This window comes from Ischnura elegans, chromosome 1, assembly GCF_921293095.1.
Source record: "Ischnura elegans chromosome 1, ioIscEleg1.1, whole genome shotgun sequence".
Lineage (NCBI taxonomy): Eukaryota > Metazoa > Arthropoda > Insecta > Odonata > Coenagrionidae > Ischnura > Ischnura elegans.
Window position 1 is genome coordinate 29348507 of NC_060246.1, and position 24038 is coordinate 29372544.

The following is a 24038-nucleotide window of genomic DNA, read 5'->3' on the forward strand; positions in this document are numbered from 1 at the left end:
CGGATTTTCTCCGTTATAACACAATTCAAACATGCATATTGTTTTCATGAATGTCTCTCGCTACGATGACACCAGATAATGTTCAAACGCAAAATAATAGCACACGCGATGTGAAAAATTCAAATTGTGCGAAAATTCCACAGAGAAAAAAATCATTCGCCTTGATCGGGATAATCCCGTTCAAGGCGAATGATTTTTTCTCTGCAGAATTTTGGCACAATTTATGTATTGCGGGTGACTCCGCAAAAGTTATCACCGTGCCTATTCCCGATATACTTTAAATAAAAAATCAAATGTATACAATTTTAAACTGAGGCTTCTCCCAAGCACTTTAAGCTATCGCAGCGGCATGTTCTTTCAACTAACGAATATTGATATCATCTCTAGCATAAGATCCCTTACTTCTTTAAATAGTATGGTGACATTCCTAGCTTTCGGTTTTATCACGATTCTTAAGTCTCACTTTCTTAAGTATTTCTAAAGTATGACTCACCCTTTCTGCTTATTAAAAAAAACTGCAGTCATATTGTAGTTATAATCTACTTTTCTATCATATACAGACACAAAAAACAAACAGAAATTTTTTCCATGGACAAAGTTAATTACGTAAGCCATTAGCCGAGGAAAATTATCTAATTTTCAACACAATTTCCCGAATACATTTTTTTCATTACTCAAGACTGAATAAAAATTTCTTTCAAGCCTCTGAGGGGCCCTCCATTCCTGATGGTTTGAGAGCACTACCCCTCATAGCCAGCTCATTGCAGTAAAGCCAATGGTGGGGAGGGGTGTCGCGATTGTTCTCGCACAAAAGGAATATCTGGTTCGGAGGACGGACATGGAGATAATAAATACGAAGAGGAATACTGGGAATCCTGGCTTCTGCTGGTCCAGACATCCACCTCATCTCTCCGAGCGCCCAGCTGGCAGGAAGGGTCACTTAACCCCGTTGGAAGGGGTCACACTAGGGTAGTGCACAGCCCCACCCTCCCCAGGCCGCTTGTCTGGCCACAAATTGTACCCTCTGTCCCTCACCCCCTCCACTTATCATCCCTTCCATCCCACACAATCGAGGGGGGGGGGGGGAAGCTATTTTCAACGCTATAGTCACGGCTGGTGTTTCACACACAAGTGGAACAGGGTGGCTGGGGCGATGTGTAGCGGCGTTCCTTTGTTTTCTGTGACATCTTTTTCAAGAGTTCATGCAACGCTTAATTATGTTCGCGTCGAATGAACGTTTTCCCTCTCGTGGAAAGGGAAGTTGAATTTTTTACACACGTCGTCTACTTCTCGGAATCGTATATTCTATAAAAAAAAAAGGCAGCGTAATATTTGAGTTCACAAGGGGTGCCTTGGAAGCACGGAATTAATGTACTTGTTTCATTTCCACCAATTTAAATGTTTACCAACATTTTCAAATTAAATCGTTGTTCTGGGAAAGGAAGTAACGCGAGGAAGGGGTAGGATTAATAGTTCGGTCCCTAACCGTAGCGCAGTGGGTGAAATTGGTAGGACCGTGAATTATGACTTCTACACACAGAATTTAATTTATATTTCCTGGAAACACTGCCAGTACAACACTTTCAACTCTTGGAATTTGGGACTTAAGTACAGAAGAGTACCAGTTTTGTGATCCCACGTTTTTCCACTAACTTATGAGGGAAACGAAAAAAAATTATCACGATTCTCACAAGTGAGTGAGTAGATGAGTCGGGGTCAGACGTTAAAAAGTCTTGCTGGAAACTGAGCACATCACCGACGAGATAAGAGACGAAGCTGTCGAGATGTTTGATTGAGAGGGAGAAATGCGGTGAATCGGAGGAGTGGACAAACTATTGCGCAGGTATTCGGGGAGAGGAAAAGGTTGCCGGATAGGGAGGAAAATACAATTGATAAGACGATGACACATCTTAAGAGGCAAATATCTGAGAGCCGACAACTTTGTTACTCGGGTATACAATTCATGAACTTCAGGTACATTTCGACATTACTTCTGCAACTAAATGATTGATGGATGTTAAAATATACCCGTAAAACATAAAAATGGACCATAAATGACTACAGAAAACAAGAAGCGATAAATAGGGAAATTAATATGCAAGAACTCAATGTTTGATGGAGTATCAGAATAACGCTTCGAGATGCTCTTTTGAGTTCTTTCCTGTGAATCTTGGAGTGCGAAGAACGTTTATTTTTAGCATTATTTATAGTAGCATGCGCTGGTCATTAAAACCCATCATCAAACTACATGAAATTTAGAATTATCAAGCCTATCAAACAGAAATCCAAAACGCGTAAATAAATTACATAAATAAGACTAATGACGATGAAAACTATGAACCAATCTTGGCACACGGTTTTAGGAAATTTGCTTTTTCGTTATTACATCATAATCATCATTTTTATTCACATCGACATAGAAATTGATGCTTTCCCGGCGGATAGATAAAATGCAATTTCCATATCTGCTTGGAATAGGCCAAGAGCCAAGATATTTGACTGAACCCTTTTGATGGCCGGCTTAGCCATCGTTATTAAGGAAATGATGATTCAGCCAGAAGAGCAATTACCAGCGAGATTATCGAAAAGTGGAGCTGAATATTCAAGGCTGTTTCGCATGTCGAGAAGATATAATTTGTATGAATATAATTGTATGAATTTCATTAGGATAGCCTTTGACATTAAAAATACGGGCGAAATTCTTACTTATAAACGACCAAAGTCAAAGACATTCAAATAAAAAGTACGCAGGAAGTAGTCACGGAAGGACTAAAGTCGACTTCCTCCTTACTTTTCAAATAGATCGACCGCAACTGTGGACTTTCAGCCCGGAGGGAAAAATCGACAATAGCTTACATATGAATGATGCCAACAGAATGACGTCAAGATTACTTCGACCACCTCCCCTTCCGAGTCAATTTCATTAATGCTGATTTCTTCCACCCCCTCTTGCTCCACGCATTGGAGTCGTAGGAGGTTGGAAGCAGACGAGAGGGCGACGGACTCCTTTCCCGACTCCTTTGGATACTCAGGCCAACTTCCGGCGTCGGGCTTTCCCACGACCCGAGAAACAACCCCTCCCACTCAACAACACTTCCCTCAACAGATGCGCACCCCCTCAAAAACCATTTACACTCCAAAAGCTCCCGTCTAGAGACCACTCTCGCTCTGCAGTGCACGGTGGCGCCAGGAGAGGGCGGCGGGGCGGGGCGGGTGGGAAAGACGAGGAGGAAAACATGTTGAAAGTGAGTGCACACGTCACGATGATTCCCCTCAATTCGCCCGAGTGAGTTCTCTCGGTAACCGCGAAAAAAAAACCGTTCCCCAACCGCTGCACAGTAGGGCTAAATCCCGAAACGGGGGTCAAAACTGAGAATTAGAGCAAAGTTCAGGCCAAAATATAATTTCGGAGACGGAGGAGGGGTATTCTTTACACTGGAAAGGTAATACTGGTCCCTTTAAAATTGATTTGCCATTTGTCTTCTTAGTGAACATTGAACGCACAACCAAAACCGCTAAAGAGGTGGTTTATATTCTATTTATAGAGGAGGTTCACCGGTAGCTGGACCATTACCCAGTATATGTTGGGGTCATACTTGTGAGTGAGCGAACGGTATTCTTTCATGGAAGGGGTACAATTCGGGGGTAGGGTAGAGGGGAGAATCTGCAGGGGAAACTGGTAAGGCCTATCTCCAAAACGTTTCGGCGGGTAAAACCCGCAGAACCCCCGCTTGCTACGGCCTTGACTCAGACTGGGTCAAAATACCGACAGCAGTTTTTGTTCATATACTTCATCATAGCGGTGAAAAAGCTCTACTTGTTTATTCCGGATAAGTCCGAAAGTCCAATTTTCAGCAGACATATTCAATGAAGTAAAAAGCCTGTTTTACTGGAGTAATTAGCACTCGATATTTTTATTCTACAACAAAATATGAAAAAAAATCCATTAAAAAATATCAGCTGTGTTTCGACCAGAGAGGAACACTCACTAACTTTGAAGATGGCAATTACGTATTCCCAAAAAATGCTCTTTGAATACATTTAAATTAAATTCTATTATTCGTAAATATAAGTTTGTTGCACTCGTTTCGTTTTTTTTTCCAATTCAACAATGGAATAATATCAGCAACCTCTTCTAACTATGCATATCAAAAGTCGTACAGTTTAAAACATACTTTTTCTCTCATTTTGGCCTTAGCTTTTAGGAAATAGGCACCACGGTGCGCCGCGCACACACCCGCGCTCCCAACCATGTTTAGGGGGGATAGGAAATAAAAATCGCGTTAAATTTATCATTGCGTCATGAGGACATCCGCGCGGACAACTCCTCCTTTCGTTGACGCACGGAAATACATTTCGAAGATAGAGAGGGGAAATAATATGTCCGAGGAATATAAGAAGCGTAAAATACGAGGAGATTCCACGTATTTTCTCTCCCATTAAAGTCTTTGGTCTTGAATAGTTTTTATGTGCCAGTTACTTTTCAACCGGTTTCAATGGCCAAACAACTCCCGCAAAAATTGATGGATTCATCACCCTTAGCGCGTACTTGGAAGAACTTAGCTATTCGCAAGGTGATAATAAAAATATTGAGTAACTACACAATGAAATATATGCAACAGCCCAAAATAAATTTCTAGTCCTCGGATCCCAGTTCAGTCCCTTATTGCCGAATCACATTCTTGGCGATTCCAATACCATTAGAGGGCCATTCCACTTCAATTCATTGGGCTTGTATACCAGAGGTAAAGAAAAACAATGTTTAAAAAAATACAAAGGTAAACCAGGACGTAGAACACAAATGTCACAAAATTGTTGAAAATACGACGAATTGATGACATTGTAGGCACGTTGAATGACATGTGTGATATGACATTAATAATGTGATACGACACCGCACACTGATTATGCGAGAATCGATTCTTTCAGTCAAATTTGCAAAATTCGTACTTCAATTCGTACTTCTAAGTTATTATACACTTCAACCACAGTGAGTGTTTTTGAACACATGGAATATCCAATTTTAAAGTGGGTGTCTGCATAAAATTATCATACAAAGAAAACTCCTTTGCAATAAAAGTATTGAGGCAATCCTAACTAGATGCAGAATTGCTTAATTTGTGTCCAAATTTTCAAAAAGTATCGAAAGAATACCAAATGGTATGATATCAAATAACTGAACATAATGGAGGGCTAATCGACGAATTGGTTACATCTGTCGACCGATTAGAAAGAATTATCTTGTTCCATTAAACGAACAATACACATGAAATGGAAATAAATTCGTCAGCCCTCTCTCGATACACTAACAAAAACAATGAGATTTATCACCAAGAGATAAGCAAAAGGTATCAAAACAAAACGAATATGATACAAGACCTCAAATTTATCTTCACTGTTACTCAATAGCTAAAAAAATATAGCTTCACGAAACTTAAGTCTTTAATAGATCATCACACGCTTAAATAATGTTTGGGTTCAACGTATTCCTTTTAATGCAGGCTTTTACAGCGGCGAAAAATAAAGATGCGGCATTTGAGGAAACAGCATACATACAAGACTATAAGATAAGGAGACGAACAAAACCAAAATTGTGAGAGGATTATAAAACTCACATCAGGAACGAAATTTAACAAGGCAGGCAAGTTTTTCGGCGACTCGAGTCATTTTCGGCTAGGCGATGCACGTGAGCTGCCGGCCGTAGGCTGCGGGGAAGCCAATAGATAACGGCGCCGGAAGCAACTAGTGATGTAACCGGAAAACTTGTTGAAAACGAAGAAAGTTCGGATAGAGTTAGAATGGACTGTACTCGGAAGAAATTAACATTGTAGCGAAAAAAAACATTTAGTAAACATATTCTCTACTGTAACTGATAACTTCAGGCTTGACTATATGAAACCTCTCCATGTTGGAAATAAAAGGAATAAAACTTTGTAAGATAAGTGAACCTAAGAAAATTTTTTCTTTTTATTTCCAATATTCTCTACTACTTTTAAATGAAAATTATGAGGCAAGAAACATTAAGTTTTTCAAAAGAAGAATGAAGTTTTCCATCGGTGGTAAGAAAAATCACAAATTAAAACTATCCACCGTAACGACGGGAAAAAAACATTTCCAGTAAAGTGGAGTACATCGGATTATCTGATATTATAATGATCAAAAGAGGAAAAATATCAGTTTAATTCAGGGTACTTCAGTATTATCACCTCAAATAAATCTAAAACAATACGAATTAAAGGAAATTACTCCATGCAAATTCCATGCTTAAAGCACGAGTGCTAACCCTGAGCTTTGATACGATAAATTATCTAAACAAAGTATTTAGCGGTGCAAAGTTAAAAAGTGAATCAGTTTCTCACGGCAGCTCACTGATTACTATCGAAAGATAAATGACATCATAGGTAACTGAGGAAGATCGAATAAAGGGTTACATTAAATAGAAACGGAAGCATTGCTTAGAAGATCAATGAAGAATTGGCAGGAAATTGTTACAAGCCTATTCTCAGAAAAAATGAATAAAATCCTTCGGTAACTTTTTAAAGTGCCAGAGACCCATGTTGTCAGATAGCGCGACAAGGAACATTACTGGTATGTGAGCCCGCCCAACACCTACAGCTCCACAACGACCTCTGGGCCCAGAGCCTTGGAATTTTTCCGCTGGCGGTAGAAACTTAGGGAAAAGTTCTTTTGTAAGGATTTAGGAACGACATATTCGTAAATAGACCTCAAAATCTTTGAACAACTGCCGGAACTCAAAATACTAGCGTTCTTCAGCACTAATCTTGGATTAGTCAATGCGCTCGTGAAGACTGATGAAATAAATTCACCAGGATACCCCTTTTAACATATGCCCTCGTATTTAAAATCATGAGAACCGCCATTTAGATAATTATGGTGAAAGATGTAAATTGCATAACCGAGTCCAAACTGGTATTTACAGCCTCGTTACTGCATTAGGAGCGATTTTGGAATGGTGTCACGAAATTAGGCCATAAGATGATATAAGACATGAATATTATCATCTGAGACCGTCTGCATGCGACCCAAACACGTTCAATGATTTAAGCTGTATCAGATGGCAGAGATATTGAAGCCATGAATCGGCACAAGTCCACATGGCAGGAATGGACAGTTTTCATGCTTATCTTTGGAGCAACTGGAGCTGTTGCTTCAGTTGCTTCAATGTTCTCCTGCGAGTGAGTAAAAATATAGGAACATATAAATTCATGGTGGAAATTCGTAGTGATGTACTCGATGACTATGAATATGTACAGAAAAGGGGGCATCCATTGATTACGTTTTGGTAAATGAGGAGTTCAAGCCGATTCTCACCCAACCTCACGTGGGGGAGAGTCTTGACAAGTATCACCTAATTTTAGTAAAATTGTACTTTGCAATATTTCCACTGAGTTTTATTTTTACACTACGCGTTTCGTTGTTACAAACAACATTATCAAGTGTAACATAAGTCTTAAGAGTTCTTCCTCACATAGGTGTTGGTGCTTGAAGGGTGGTGGTGTAAGGTGGTGGGAGTGTAACAACGAAACGCGTAGTCCCAAAATAAAACTCAGTGGAAATATTGCAAAGTAAAATGTTACTAATATTAAGAACTTCCACCACACCGTGCCTCACATCATATCATCAAGATATCACGCAATTCATTCTCCGCAAGGAATAGCGTGAAATTGCGAGAAAACTGGGTTGCATTGTGCAAAACGTGTTTCTCGCATCATCATCATTAGTCAATAATGCTAAGATTGGTTTGACGCAGCTCTCCATTCCTCTCTCCTATCCGCTAACTTTTTCATAACGACGTATTTCTTGTCATTTACTTTTTTTGTAACCTGTCCTATGTAACTCATTCGGGGCCGTCCCTTGCACTTCTTCCCTTCCACTAGTCCTTCAACGATTGTCTTCATCAGACCATCGTGCCTCAAAATGTGGCCAACTAAGTTGTCCCATCCTCTGCATAAGGTTTTTAGGAGGTTTCTCTTTTCTCCCACTCTTCTAAGCACTTCCTCATTACTTACACAGTCAATCCATTTTATCTTCATCATTCTTCGGAAGCACCACATTTCGAATTGTGTTCTTCTATTGGAAGAAATTAAACACATTTTTTAAAAATAAATTCAACGCAATGAAGCATAGATTCCCGTATTTACACTGAAAATACGCATTTTGAACAATCTCGCGTGAGATTAGAGGGAGGGGGTCGAGCCAAATCTCACGATGTCTCACTGAGGGGGAGGGAATGGTCCAAAAATCGTCAAATCACATGACGTAATTAATAGACGCACAAAAATGTGTTGGTCTAAAAACTTTGTTGAATGGAGTTACTCTATTTGAAATTCATGGATTCAATTCTCCGTACTTTTCTGGCGAGTAAAACACGCAGGAGAAGAGATGATTTTTTTTCAATCGCTGCTCGTGGGATTTCGAGCCTCCACACATCCAGTGCGGCAAAAACCGAGCGGTCTCTTCTCTGGCGATAAAGGGACGGCGAGGCTGAGCACGAAGATTAGGCGGGGGGAAATAAGCGGAAGAGGAGGGGGGTGAGGGATACGTGTTGCGCAACGCGAGGAGGTTGTAAACGAGAGAAGGGTAAAAAAAAAACGGACGAGGTGGTGACGTATTCAGAGTGACGTCAAACGTGGTTCCGCGAAGGATCGCGTCGCGTGGTTTCGTACGGTTAACATCTTGGAGTGTCTTGCCGAGAAATGAAGGAAAAAAACACAAGCGAAAGGACTATGATGATGATGATGGAGGCAAGCATGAAGGAAGAGTGTGTGACTCCACTTTGCACAAGTTTTCGCAGGCCGGGTAAATGACGAGAATGAAGCCATTGCCGTTCCCTTAAATGGCTTCAGGCGCGCTTCTTTCCTTGACACACTACCCTTCATAATCCATAATTAGCGTAGAATAACAATTCCCAATGCCGATTAGTTGTTCACAGTTGAAGGCGGGAAAGTTTGATGATTGAGATGGCAGGATTAGCACACAGTTAAACAGAGTTAGGAAAAGTTCATTTTAAGACATAATTTCCAAGTCTCTACCTAACACTTGTGATGCCACTTAAGTTACTCCGGTAAAAGGTATTTTTGATTCTATAACAATAAATTTTTCCAATCAGACAATGATATGATAAAAACGATAGCAATAATATAATTGCAGCACAACAGTTGTAAAAATTAATTTGGGGTAAAACTAGATAGTCATACTGCCTTTTAAGCTATACGTATTGCGATAAAGACATAACGGGAACCTGGTAGCATATAGCATGATTCACTGCAAAAAATAACGGTAGGCAATACATATCTGAAAGAATCTAGGCGCAATATAATTAGACAGATGGTAAAAACAAAAGCGAAAAATCTGAGCCAGTAAAAATACAACCCTCGTCCTCACCGTAAAAGCGAAAACAGTGCCAAAGAGCACACCAAAAGCAAGGCGGTGTTTTTGAAGATAATTACCATGGACACAGTAAACAAACGGGCCGCCGTTCTAATCCCCATCTATCGCGACACTATTGTTCTACGCCTCCACTAATCCCCCTCCCGTTCTCTTCTCGTATGACACGTTTTTCACGAGGTCACTTGCCTTCGTACGCTCTCCACAACAAAAGATAATTTAACAGCCGTAATCAAGATTGTACATGGTACGTCCAACAATTTATCACTTTGTCTCAGCTATAATTGAAGACTAGATACATTTCTCTCCTAAAATATTGGTCCCAACATCACGCGTAACGTCTGATGTTTTTTATGAGGAGCTAGCCCCGGTACATTAACGACGCACGCTCACAGCATGGTACCCAAGGTGTTAAATCACAATTGCACTAAATACATCCTATAATAGTTTTCCATACATAGCCGCGTTTCCATACGCGCGTGTGAATGTCGCATGTTTAGGGTAGAGGGACAGTACCACTACGCCATCTCGCACTTCGCGGACTTCTGCATTTCTATGAAATTAAAATTGAATGTTCCAGAGTTGGAATAAAGGAAAATTGATTTAAAAAATATATCCAGATCAAAACTTTACTCAAAATATGACTGATGGCTCACAAAGTAATTCAACCTCAATGTTTGTTTGGATAGGTGAGGGCAGAGCTCACTCTAGATTAAGCCACAGGTGCAGGAGACATACAGGGTTCAGACATACGCAGGGTTCCTTTCCTTTGGCCGCCATGCACATCGAGGATTTCATTTGGGGGTTTTCTACGGCCATACACAGAATTTGAACCTGGGACCCTTCGATCAACAGCCAAGCTCTAACTACTGGACTACCACAAAATACCCTGATAGACAGACAACATAGTTACCTTGGCTAATCTAATAATGGCATCCTTGATACCTAAATAGCAACTGTGTGAAATCACTTATCCGAGTCTTTGTTGGTCGGCACCAAATACCACGAAAGTAAACAGGGATGTGTGTCTTTATGGTAGGATTCGTTTACTTACATGATCGAAGAATCGTCTCCTTAAGATGCACTTTATCAATCCCAAATGTGAATGCACAGTCTGTTACACTCGCGACGTGTATACATAAGAGTGAACACTCTCGCTGTCGCCGCGAGAGAGGCCAACGCACGCTGCCGGGGCGCGAGCGCACTACTGTCTCCTTCGCGTCGTCGACACGACCGACCTCGGGTGAATCAGCAGAACCAAAGCGGCAGAGGAAGGGACGGAGGCGATTACGTAGCGGGAAATGTTATTTTTCCGACAACCGCGGTGAATCACGATCCAGGGGACCAATCGAGGTCATCTTGACCCAGCCGCCGAACTTGACCCCCATTCACTTATCCAATTGTTTCGGGTGAATGAAATTTTCCATGCAGTGGGTAGGTGAACGGAATCAGATCATTCTAAGCGGACTGAACAATTGCTTTCCGAAATGAATTTCGGTAAATTGTAATTATTTAAATCAGTATTTCAAAAAAGCATTGATGATGCTTTTTTTAGGGAAGAGTGATCAGGGCGCCTTTTACAGCCTATTTTATCCCGTTGTGCTCTTAAAAGATGCTAAAATATGCATTTTTCGATAATTATTATCATTATATATTAATTATCATTATAATAATAATAATTTTATAAATAATAATAATATTATTAATTATTATTCAATTATAATAAATACTTCCACCACCACAACTTCGAGGCCAAAGACAGTAAAATATTTCGGAAGGGAGATTTATTAGGAATGAATTTGGATTTATTTGGAGTGAATTTCAAAGGGTGGACTCTCAAGGAGGGAGTACACTCGACGCTCTATTCCGAAAAAAATTGAAGAGATTTGAATTTGATGCTTAGCCTTATTCGGGGGGCACAGTGGTGAGATATCATTGAATCCTTGTACCCATGCGTGGAGCCAAACCTTTGAATGGGGCAGAAAACTAGATGGCTTTTAGCCCTTTTTGAATTGCTTCACTAACACTAATAACACATAAATATTTGACATTAAAAAAAAATAAAGGATGCTTCTAACGTCCGCTTAGCGGTGCCGTAGTATTAATTTAATTCCGTTTTAGTGTAATAATAATATAATTAATAGCATAATCATCAGGGGTAAAGTTTAACTAAATTATGAATTAATTAATAAACTACAAGCATCTATCGCTTCGCCTAAACGCACATTACTCTTTTTTTTGCTCATGTATAAGAATATTTGTAGAATGAAGAGGTGTCACGGCACCTTAGTTACGAAGAGAAAAAATGGCCGCCCTTCAAATATAAGGAATCTTGATGTAAGTAAGGAAATTACCAGCAAGCTTTTGCCACTTCCATATTTTTAAACTCCTAGGTTAGAAATTAAATGCAACTTAATTTGCCCGGAGGAGAATAATATTACATTACACCATAGAAAGCGCAAAACTAAATGCCACAACATTGAGGAATTATCAGAACCTACATTAGAGAGCCATAGGTTCAGCAGTGATCTCTGATGGCGGCTAATCTCAACACCTTATGAATTTTTTAGTGGCACATGTCAAAAATTCGAAAATCACAATTAGTTAGCAAATTATGGATATATCACGCAATATAACGCCTGTGAATTGACTATATGGGGAAAAACCTCTGATGAAGCCATTCACGTGCCCGTCCAAAACGTAACGGAAACCGAAACGCTTTCATTTTTAAGTCAGCCTGTCACGCTCTATCAAAACATGCTACATGCTAGATACGTAGAAAGTATCCTACTAATTTTTGGCATTTTTGCAGAACAGCTACGCCTAAGCACCTTGAAATATCAATTTCCCGGAGAAAAATTTGGAATTCCACAACCGCAAGGAGTTTTTAGTGCAGGACGATTTTCAAAAATTTGGTGATGATAGAACTAATAAGAAAGACCACGTCATGTAAATTTCACGAAATTACATCCGTCAAAAATTTTCCGAAAGTTAAATGATTACTAAGTTGGTATTCGGTGTAGAAAGATTAGTCCAACATTTACATTCCATAGCAACACGTCCATTTAACCCCCCAAGTACAACAGCCCTGTACATTTGGAATGAAATACATTTCGGATAAGTTTACTTTCGATTTTCGATGGTGACTTATTTCGGATAAATTTACTTATCCGAAATAATTCACCATAGAGCATCGAATGCACTTTAACATTAGCGGCGTATTTGTCAGTATTAGGTACGTCAAGCAGAGAGAAATGTATAGGAGATTTAATTTCCACTTAACTCTCTTTTCTCATATCGCCTATACTATGGACAATTTGACTTCATGATATTCGGCGTCCTTAAAATATGACAGATATGGAATAAAAATGTGTGCCATGAATACCTTACATAACATTCAAAGAAAATATCTTGATCCTTCAGACTATTCATCGGAGTTCCTCCTGATTCTTGTCACGAATTTGGGACCTAAACCTGGCACTTTCATTTTTCTTAGTACCATTGAAATACTATTTTAGTTTGGTATGGTGCATGGAGGAGGCGACCGACAGGTGGGCTCATTTACGACTTGAGAGAAGGGTAGGTAAGGAAGGGTGGAGAGAAACCCGGTGTCGGCATTAGTGTGCTCCTAACGAAAGGCGCCAAGGGGACCAAGGCTTAACGTCCCATCCGACGGACGGAGTGTTGCGCTTGAAATGTTCTCCACACAACATTCAAGCAGGGATCGGGCAGTCTCTGAAATATTCTCTGCCCCCGCCGGGATTTGAACCCGAGCCCACGGGGTGAGAAGCGAAATACTATTGTAAAACGTAAACTTGACATACTATATTTATCTCAGTAAATCCATATAAATGGCATTTTGACAGTTAAAAATAACGGACATCATACGCGGCTTTCATAAAAAGTGCAGACATTATAAACGATCAGAAATTCTAAAAAAGATAATTCCGAAAAAATCTAGGAAATTCTCTAATCACTTGAAACATGGCCGCAATGTAGGTCAGCGTCCTCTGCGGTAGTAGGTATTGACGCGCCATAATAAGAGGAAGGAAGCTGGGGACGTAGGTGTGTCTTACCTGGATGCAACTCTCCCACCCGGACGCGCAGCTCCTTGAGTGCCCGCAAGTGGTTCGACTCCGGGTCGCCCTCCTTGGAGTCACCCTCCGCAGACCACCAGGACTTCCTCTGCCCTCCACCAACCTCCTCCTGAAACCAGAAGAATAAAGAAATGATGAGCTCATTCACGACCACGGTGGTCTTCAGCCAAGCTACATACGCAATAAACTACAAGTTTCCTCTCCAATTGAACTCTTGAATTGAAGTTGGATACAATAATGGAACATAATAAAACCAACTGAACTCATAATTCGAAGATTGATTAAATAAATATTTTGGACAGCACCAAAATTAACTTGATATATTTTGTACCTTCGACAGATTAAGTTTATAGCAGCTAACTCTGAAATTAGATGTAGAAACAAAAAATTCAAGCTTAACCCCTACACTTTCTGAGTTTGACATAAAAAATTAAGGGTGACTTTATCAATGGCTCCTTCAATTTCGGTTTTGAATTAAAGATACTGGAAAATTTCCAAAGGTTTACTTAAATTTTCCTTTCACAATCGGTTTCAATATAATTTTACTTTTTCAGGTGTGCAAACTTTATTGGAAGCATTTTTGTCAAATTTCCAGGAACTTTTAGTTACTAATATGTACAGAATTTCACCAAATTAAGCCAGAAGCAACCCTCCATTCCATAACGATAATAAAGCGTATAATGATTGGCATTTCTGAAAATAAAAGGATTATACCCTCGTCCGTGTGGTGCAAAGTATGAAATAATGCAATGATAGGTTACGAATCATATACCCCAACATTAATATTTCTTTCATTGTGTTAAGGAAAGGGTTTGAATATCCTGTTTCGACATATAAAAAAGCTTAAATATTCGGTGCGCGGTACAAGTCTCAACTAACCCCTGAAGCTGTTATGAGGGTACTAAAACAGCAGTGGGTGAACACGAGATTCACGGCAATTCCAAGCATTTGATGTGTACTCAGCGGGGAAATTGGAAATGGAATCAAATTTTAGGAATCATATCATGTTCCGAGTCAATAACGTAATACCATGGAATAAAAACTATGTAAATTACATTATTAATTTTTATTACATTCATCTAAAAATCATATTTAAGAATGCTTAACTACCAAATTTACCAAACAAAAATAACAACCAAATAAAAACCAAACATATCGTAGTGTTAAATGAAAAATAATGCTCTAATCCGAGTGCGATTTATTTTTTCTTAACTGAGGAAACGTGACGACGACGAGTTTACCTCACCAATATAGGACAACATGGATTGAGATTCAACACTACAAGACGTTGAAATCAAACTTCATGTGACCGTCTGCTTGATGTATTAAATCTGCGCGAAAAAAAAATGCGAACTATCACATATAAAAAGGTGGAATGAGAAAATGGCTGCGAGTTTTAACTCTGTGAAGAAAGTTTTTAGGAAAATTATTGCTAATTTATTCATTGTTTCGCACTAGTTATAAAATTCTGTTCATTTAACGGAGCTAACAAACGGAGCATTCATTTAACAGTTCATTTAACGGAGCATTACGAAGTATTATCAAACACAAAAAACTAAAATAATAGTCCGCGTATTCACTCAAACGCCTCGACTTCCGTTGATCTCCACTCGAGAAGTTGTCACCGGGTGATTTTTGTCCCGTGGACAGGACGAGAGACTTGGGGAAAAACTTATCCCAAGGATTTGCGAGTGACATGGGTGGTGAACGGATGAGGAAGGGTTGAGGTGCCACTCTCCAAACGAGGGAATCTCGAAAACCACGCGAGGAGCACTTGAGAGTCTTGGGCGAGGCGAGAAACAGCCACTCCTAAAATGAGGAACCTTAGAGTGCACATACACACACACACCTTGAGGCGGCTGTCCCAATTCTCTCGCGGTCCTACCTTCGATTTTTTTTCTTTGCTTCCCTGCCACGACTAATTACGGGCGCGATGGGCAAGGAAAGAAGGCACGAAATACAAGTGAAATTTCCTTTCAAGAAAAGTCATCGTAGAAGAAAAAAACCACCTCATTAATATGCTCCTGTTCCCGAAAAAAAACTCGTTTCTTTTTTTTAAAACTACTGCAGGGATTTATGAAAATGCATTTCAGGCGTCGTGGCCTGAGGTGGGTGGCTAATGCACGCTCGAGATTGCAGCACAGCATTGAATTTCCAAAAAAGTAAGAAAAAAGCGCACGAGCTCCATTAAAATTCGAGATCGTCCCACCAGCAAGCGACGGAAATAATGCTGCTACTTATCCAGAGTCATGCTTCACGGATGAGAGTCTCGGTTCTGCAGCATTGAAGACACGAAATACTTCTTTTCACACTCAACTGCAGCTGTGGCCTCTCAACCCAGCATCGTCGATTTAACCAACTTTCCCCGATGAAAAAAATCAGACGTTCCTGAAATTAAATGCGAAATCCCAGCGTTTTCTCCAAACCTAAACGCCTGGCCTCGCCATAAGCCAATACGCTAAGGGTCCACTTAGCGAGCGAACGCAAGCTTACCCGCCCGCTTTTAATCTGAATGGCAATTTATAACTTTAAGCTCCGAAAACAGACAAAGGTCCCGATCGCAAGGACAGCTGAACTCGAACGTAGTGAAAACAAACGAATTTTCATTGTAGTAATTCAAACCAAATGATTTTATACACGGATTCAACGTTTAAAAATAAACTGCGGAGAACCACAGAAAATATTAAAATCATAGACAAGAAAGGGAAGGATTGATTTAGAGGTGTGATTCAGGAAGAGCGTAAAAAATTTGCGCGACTAAGAGTGAAAGACGTCATGACAGAATTGTTCTTGTAATTTTACCACAACCATCCAGAAACGTTTAAATTTATACATTTTTCAGAGCTTTTGTTTGGCAGTATGTTAAAGCTACTATTAATACAGACTTAAACCGAACTAAAAAAAAAAGCTAAATATGAGTGGAAGCTAAAAATTCACCCGAAAGCACAGAGTGAGAATTATTTTTCATAGCAATTTACTGCACAGCGTCATGCATGGGAAAGAAAACTTCTCCCTCCCAAACGACCTCGAGTCGAATCGCGGTGTATTACCAAATACAATGACAAGGAACATAATTATTGCACACAACATGACAGCATGTGGATTTGGGTGAGGAGGGAATGTATGCTGATAGCTGACTGACACGGGAGAAAATTTATTTTCTTCGCCAGCGTAAAGAGCATAAAATATAACCGCTGAATTAGTGTAGAATAGAATAGTGTACGGAAGACCGATAGTGTTGGACCTACCAATGAATCACATTAATCATGAAGAGGAGGTGGTTTTACCTCAACTCTAGAGAGTCATCGTGTCGTTCCGTACTGAGAGACAAGCAACCCGAATGTCACGGAAGAATGCACTTCAGGCTCGACCAGAGAGCGGAAGAATAGCGTTTCCGATGGTGTGGAAGATGGTACACGATACCATGGACAGGAAAAGGAGGCGTAGCTAAGCCACGAATTAGTCATTAAAAGCGAGTAAGAATGGTTGATGGAGAAAGTGATGAAGGGTATTGATTGGGAAAAAGGTGGAAGGGGGGAGAGGTGGGTCAGAGAGAGCACAACAATAGATGCACGATCCACTCACATCCTCGGGACGGTGTCCTTCATAGGAGCGCACTGGACCACCTATTTCAACGACTCTTAACAAATACGAAAGAAAGAAGGAGGTTTTAAATTTGTCTCTCAAGCGAGTAAATAACGCATGATTTTTTAATTACTTAACATTATTTAAAATCGTTGTCAAAAGTGTTTTTTTTTCTGGGTAAGGCTAGCAATGACAAAAGGAGTAATTACAATTTTGGTAGATAGTATTATTGCCTTTTCTAGCGTGGATACTACGAGTAGTTCTTTGCTTTATAATAAACAAAACTATTAAACATAAAAATAATTATGACAAGACAGAGCAATAGTAAAATTCCGAAACCTTACGCTTACATAAAAATATCCATTAATTACAACGAAGAATAACCGAAAATAATTGGTTAAAATCTCAGGGCTCCAATCATACGTAAAAAATATAACAAACATTTGGACATACTTAACAACACAGAAGTCAAGAAAAAAAATCAGCGGGATATTTCAGCGATAGAAATTTTTTTACATCATCTCTTTCAAAGCGAGATATTAAGCCGATTCTATATTTATCGCATCCACGGAGCCAATTGTTTTCTTCCCTCTTCGCTACCAAAATTATCTCCTTAATTACTCCCTCTCTCGCGGGTTTGGATGTATTTTGCGTATTGAGAAATAATAAAAAAAGTTTAGACCACACTGTCCTGGAATATTTGAAGGTTAACGGCAGATTTCTCTTTGACCTCCAACAGAAATTCTGAGGGGAAAACTTATGTTGTGACAGCCACGTTATAATTTTAAAGACAAGGAAGAAATCTATATTTCCATAAAAGTACGACGAAAGATACTTGGATATGCATTGCCGGCAACACTTCGAATGAATTTCGACAGAGAAATCACGTCCTTTGGAAAAAATCCAAATTACTCCCAATAAAATTATAGTGATGTTTTACTCATATGAGTATTAATATATCACGTATTCAGAAAATGGTAGACAATACTATGTTATCACATGCAGTATATCTCACTACAAAAGTTATTATTATACAACTACATTTTAAAGATTTTTCATAATTAATGTTAACAAATCTGAGTTGAAAATCACATATTTAATATCACCTTGCACAAAAAATAAATGTATAAACATGTGCTTTCATTTATGCGAGCAAAAACTTATTGATTGAATAATGGTAATAATTAGTAATTATAATTAAAACATATGCCAATAATACACATAATTACACTGAAAATAGACGATACTTATGCACTGAGAACCATACTTCGTCAATCGGCGAGCAGAGCATTATAAAATTATAATATACTATTCTGGAAAAGACAAGTACCAACTTCAATTTCTTATTTTTTTCTACATTCAAACTATTTCGGTCACCACACATTCATGCTTTCCATCGTGTAACGCATTAACATCGAAAAACGTTATTTTCATCGGCACCGTAGCACAATCATTATCACATTAGTGCATCACAAAACAATGAAAGATACGTTCCCTCAAGCCGCTTAAAAAATCTTAGAATAGAGAAGAAATAGGTTTCGGAGCGGTCTGCGGCGGTCTCTGCCGAATTCGTGATCAAGAACGTCGTTTTCACCTCACTTGTATTCTCCGTGATCTTGAAAAATGCCTAGCGACAGCTTTTTCTTTTTGTAACCCAGCTATTTTAGCGGTCACGAGCAATGAACGACGCGCAAAACTTTCCCTCCCATGAGAGACCGACTGAGTGGTAGAAAGTGGTGCCTCGTCGAGTAAAATGTGTAAGGGAATCGAGGATAATGAGGAGGGGATGGCGGAGCCAAGTGGTAGATGGATGGTAATGGAGGAATTCCAGACGATTCGCAAAGAAACTGAGGAGAAAAAAATATTTCGGAGAGCTGAACTCCTGCCACTCGTGCAGAGGGATACAAATCCAGAAATAAGTGCCGCTCCTTAAATACTTTTTGTTCCGTACTGCAATGTGACCGATAAAGAAATATTTTTTCTGAAAATCTCTCCGCTAGCAGCAAGCAATACATCGCAACGCCCTTGAGGATTGACGAGAGAATTGAAGACTTTGCTTTTTGGCCTTCAAAGATAAGGGACATATATTCGGGAGAATTTATAGACCTACAGGGGTAAAATACAATGGGAAATGGTTATTTAGATAAATTCTACCACTATGTCTTCTTTTTGAAGTTATCTTATTTCTCGCATGTCATTGGGATTGTAAAAAATAGTAGCATCATATAAAGGCCATTAAGAAATGGCAATTCTTCAATTACGATAGCTATAAACTCCTACCGATATCCCATACCACTGTTGCCTTCAGAGTCTCAAACTAGGGGGAATTGAAAGATGGTAAACTTTCCAACTTAACCTATTTTTTATAAAGGAAATTACCAATATACTATGCCAACACACGTAATAAAATATATAAACAGGGCAAGACAATTTTTTTTACTGATTGTAAGAAGGATAAGTAATGCTGATTTTTATACTTCAGGAAGTCACGGGAATATAAAGTTTAAACCGGCAACATTGCAATTAAAATCAAGTACTTATATTTAAGCTATTAAGTAGAACCTCGGAACAACACTGATTATTCAACACCTTTACGACAAATATACAATCGATACGATAATTGAGATCCATCGCAACGGGTTAGAAATCTCACTCCAAACTGACATATGCCACCGATGGTAGAGGGATGGCGGCCATCAGTTTGCGCCGAGGAATGAATAATGTAAGACGTCATGGAGGCGCCGCGTGACGTCTTCCGCCGCTGCGCCACTCTTCATGCCACGGGTGATACACGGCTGAAGGTAGCACCGGAAGCAGGAGAACGAAGAGCGCCCAATCGGGTGATCAAATAAATCCAAAAATAACAAAAACCACTCCTCGCATAAAGAGCATTAAAACTTCCCTCAAAGAAAAAATATATATCCCGAAATTCATGACGGATTTTCTACGATTTGTTTTCCAATGGCATCTTAGTTCATTTCCAATGACTTGGCGGGAGAGACATCGACCTTATCATATGCTGTCGATGACTGTCATGCACGAGAGGAATTTTTTTGAATCGGCCAGATAGAAATCGTGATTACTATCATTTTACTTTCATTACCTTTTATTTATCGTCACCATATTACATTTTATTTATTATCATTTACTTTTATTACCTCTAGACTCAACTCGATACATTAACCGAAGACAAGAGCAGTATGACTTAAAATGAAAGAGATGAAAACATAGATAATTCAATCATTTCCTTTTAAATTATCACTATATACCACTATAAAAAATTAAGAATATATTTCATTTTTCAATTGTAGTTTCAAAAGTACTTCCATTGAATGATTATCCCAAACCTCACAATGCCGGTAGGCTGATATGCTGGCCCTTGTCGGATGCTACAAAATTTGGTATGTTAATAAACGCAAATTTGTTGCCATTGTGATTATTAAAATACTTTTTCCTCCATAAAAATATTGCTCTTCCCCTCCTTCCACAGTTTGAACCCCGAATATACTTCCCGAATTGGGAAGGAATGTAACACATTTAATTAAATCGCGCATTAGAAATTATTGAAAATCTGAAATCGTGCAAACTTTCTGAAAACAGCCATTGCAGCTTTCGTGCGGTCAACTAAAAATGGGCCGACAGTAAAGCGTATACGTTTTTATCCATCACATTGTACAGCCAAACAGGATACAACCCTAATTGATTTCCCAATCGAAAAGGACGGCTATTAACTGCTCACATCATTCAGGTAACGCATTTGTGCGGGGTGGGGAGAGGCGAGTATTCTGTGCGCTCGCAGCGGCCCGAGGGATGCAGTCTTCAATGACGCCGGGGAGAGTGTAGGTCACTGACGCCAACGTCATTGAGCACGTTTTCGGAGGAGGAGGACTATGTGCCCTCGGCACGCGCGACAACACGACCGCAAGCCATCCACCCACGAGACACCCGCGCCAAAGGACACGCGAAAGCAACGAACGGGGACGAGCGAACGTTTCGAGTAGGAGGCAACGGGGGGCGGATGGGAATGATGGGCCGGCCGCTGCAGGCAAAACAGGTTAAAGGGGCAAGTGGTGAGGAAGCATTTGGAGGGTCTTATGCTGGCTGCTATGGAAGGGCAAAGGGGTCACATAAACACAATATGTGCCCACTCGAACTTTCACAGCCGCTTAAAACACGAAATTGTGGAAATATTATCCAAAAATCATTACCGTAAGTATAATAACGGGTTGTTTAGGTGTGACTTTACGTGATTGTAGTGCTTTTTTTTCTTTGCGAAACAATATGGTATAAAACGCTTTGCGTACAGTTTTTCATTCACTGGATCCGAAACTGACCACCAAATTTGATATAATTATACCAAATAAACAGGATTCTCGGATTAGCTCGAAGCCTGAAACACACTCATTTTCCACACAGCGGATTAAGAAAAACAAGAGTGGAATACAAAATCTTTAACTCACAAGATAACTGAGCGATGCGATCCAAAACGGTTTATTTTCAGGGGAGATAAACATCACAGAAGGTCAATTAATCGAATCAACGGAATATATATTAGGGAATAATTTTCTCTTTTAAACATTCAACTGACACAGCCAGCGGCTGTTACAATAATAGGATGTCTTAAGATAAATAAAAAACAAGTAACCAAAATTACCAAGCCGTAGGGATAAATCGCAGCCTATATAATTTTCTAAAGATGTATTTCAAGTTATTTATTGACTGGAATAATTTCTACGTGTTAAAAAAATGGACAGACTGGGAATGGACGAATATAGTTAAAATCAGTGAAACGGCAAAAAGAGTTAGGTCGAGGAGAAATCCTTGCGCTGATCTGTCATGACATTCCATTTATATCCACTTGAAATACGAGTTTTCCATATAGAGTATACTAAATCTGTGCAAAGTTGCATTTTCTTATACTATATACTTAATCATTAAGAACGAAAGATACAAAGGAGAGAATGTAGGCACTATCTGCGAACCGAATTGCGAGATGAGAGTGCTAACGGCTAATGCGCCATCAAACAAAATCACAACACCTCCAAAGAACAATAACGATTTGACGAAGTTAATTTGAACAAAAAATTAATAAATCATGAATTGCGCAACTTTCACTGTGTCCAATTGCCAGAGTAACAAAATAACTAAAATCTCTCTGTTCTCCAGTCTATATTTCATTTATCTTCCACTTGTGATCCTTTTATGCAACGATGCGACGGTGATCTAGTCCGGAGCGTTCAACGCTGGCTAATCAAAGACTTCTGGTGGGGAATTAGCAGTTGCGAGAACACGCACCCCAGGCCAGGTGACACTTCTCAAATTACACGCAGAACGTGTGATGAGGGAAAGAGCATCCCCACATTTTCACTGGTATGGAAAAAATGGGCTGATACGGTTCCAAACGCACAGGATGTTGTGAAATTTGAAATCTGCAACTCGAGATATCGGGTTTCTCTGATTACCCTTCCCTTAATAAGCAGCGCAAAAAATTGACCCAAGCCCTTAGCCGGGCTCTACAAATGCTCGAAAAACATAAAAGGGGAAATGAATAGAGAAGTTAAGCCGCGGCCAGGCTATGCATTTGTATTTACTAATCAACTGATCATTCGTAAAGAAGCTTGATCCAGCTTTTAGATCATGCCAGTTTCCTCATGCAATAAAAGCTTAAAGTCACAAATGTAACATATATATTTCTGTTTGAAATAATGCAGTTGCTTCTTCAGTTTCCTCGGAATGAATGATGATTTTCCATTTCTCGGGTTATACCGCGTCTTGATTCGTTGCTGACAGCAATTTCACCAATGATCATCCCGCCGTCTACAGATCGAAGGTGGCCTGAAGATGCCATGAGGATCACTGACGAATTTGCTGTCAAGGCATTAGCGGTGTAACCAGCGAAAGTAATACACATTGTTATGGAATTACTGCTTGAATTGCGGAAGTATGTTGAGCAAGAAAATTGAAAGCAATGTCTTTGGGGTGCTTAAGAAACAACTGCAAACGTTCATACAACAATGAGGCAACCATTGTAACCACGCCCACTTCAGTAAGTGGTATTCACGGATACAAACGGAGACTTTACAAACATAAACACAAAAACCTAAGCCTGAATCCGAATTGGACCATGTCCAACGTAATTCCGGTAATGAGTAAAAAAAGAGTGACACGATATCTTAACCTTTCTCTGTAATTCTTAGCAGAATGCACAAAGCAATATCAAAGTCTACCGGGGTGAATAACTTATTTCAGCTTCAATGACGATAGAGCGAAAAAGATCATTTTTACAAGCCGCAGCCCACATAATGAGATCGCCGGCCCCAGTTTTCATTTCATGTAATGCCAAGAGACTACGCCCTTTCGCGAGGCATATCACCTTGGCGATCCAGGCGAAAGTAGCCGATCCGGCAACAAAGAGAAAGGAATTCTGTCGGTAAACTAAGCGTTAGGCGTTACTCTGACCTTTCCCATAAATTTCAAATCGAGCGGTTAGCCATTCTTTGGAATCCATTCATGGACATTAAAACCCTTTGCATTCCCTGATAAAGTGGAAAAATTCGTTAGTTAGATAGCCTTCGTGACAAATATTTCTTTTTGCCTCCGAATTTTAAAGTACGTTTCAATAATGTTTTTAAATTAATATAATACTCTTCCTTTTTCAACGCCAAGGATATTATGCCCTCAAGCGCTGACAGAATACACTGAAATTATTCTGAGGAGTATCAAGCTCCCGTGGATGAAAATCTCGTTTGTTGTCGCGTTCATTTGCCCGGAAAATGAAGTATCAAACTCCAGCATTCTACGCATTTAACGACTGACCCATATTTCACGGTCTAAGGAACTTGCGGGGGTGGGGAGGGAGAGAAACCCCTCGTCGCTTCCCTCCCTGACTTGGGGGAAGGAGAGGAGGAGGAGATGGGGGCACGGCACGTCAACGCCTGACAAACCCTC

At 39.7% G+C, this 24038-nt stretch overlaps 1 protein-coding gene across 2 annotated transcripts in view; it reads right to left on the reverse strand.

The window, feature by feature from the left end:
- Nucleotides 1-24038, reverse strand: part of LOC124157785 — a 262840-nt gene that overhangs the window by 23201 nt on the left and 215601 nt on the right. For both annotated transcript variants that reach the window (XM_046532803.1, XM_046532812.1), the window contains one exon: nucleotides 13485-13614. In XM_046532803.1, the coding sequence (XP_046388759.1) occupies nucleotides 13485-13614 (130 nt within the window). The remainder of the gene's footprint in view (nucleotides 1-13484; nucleotides 13615-24038) is intronic.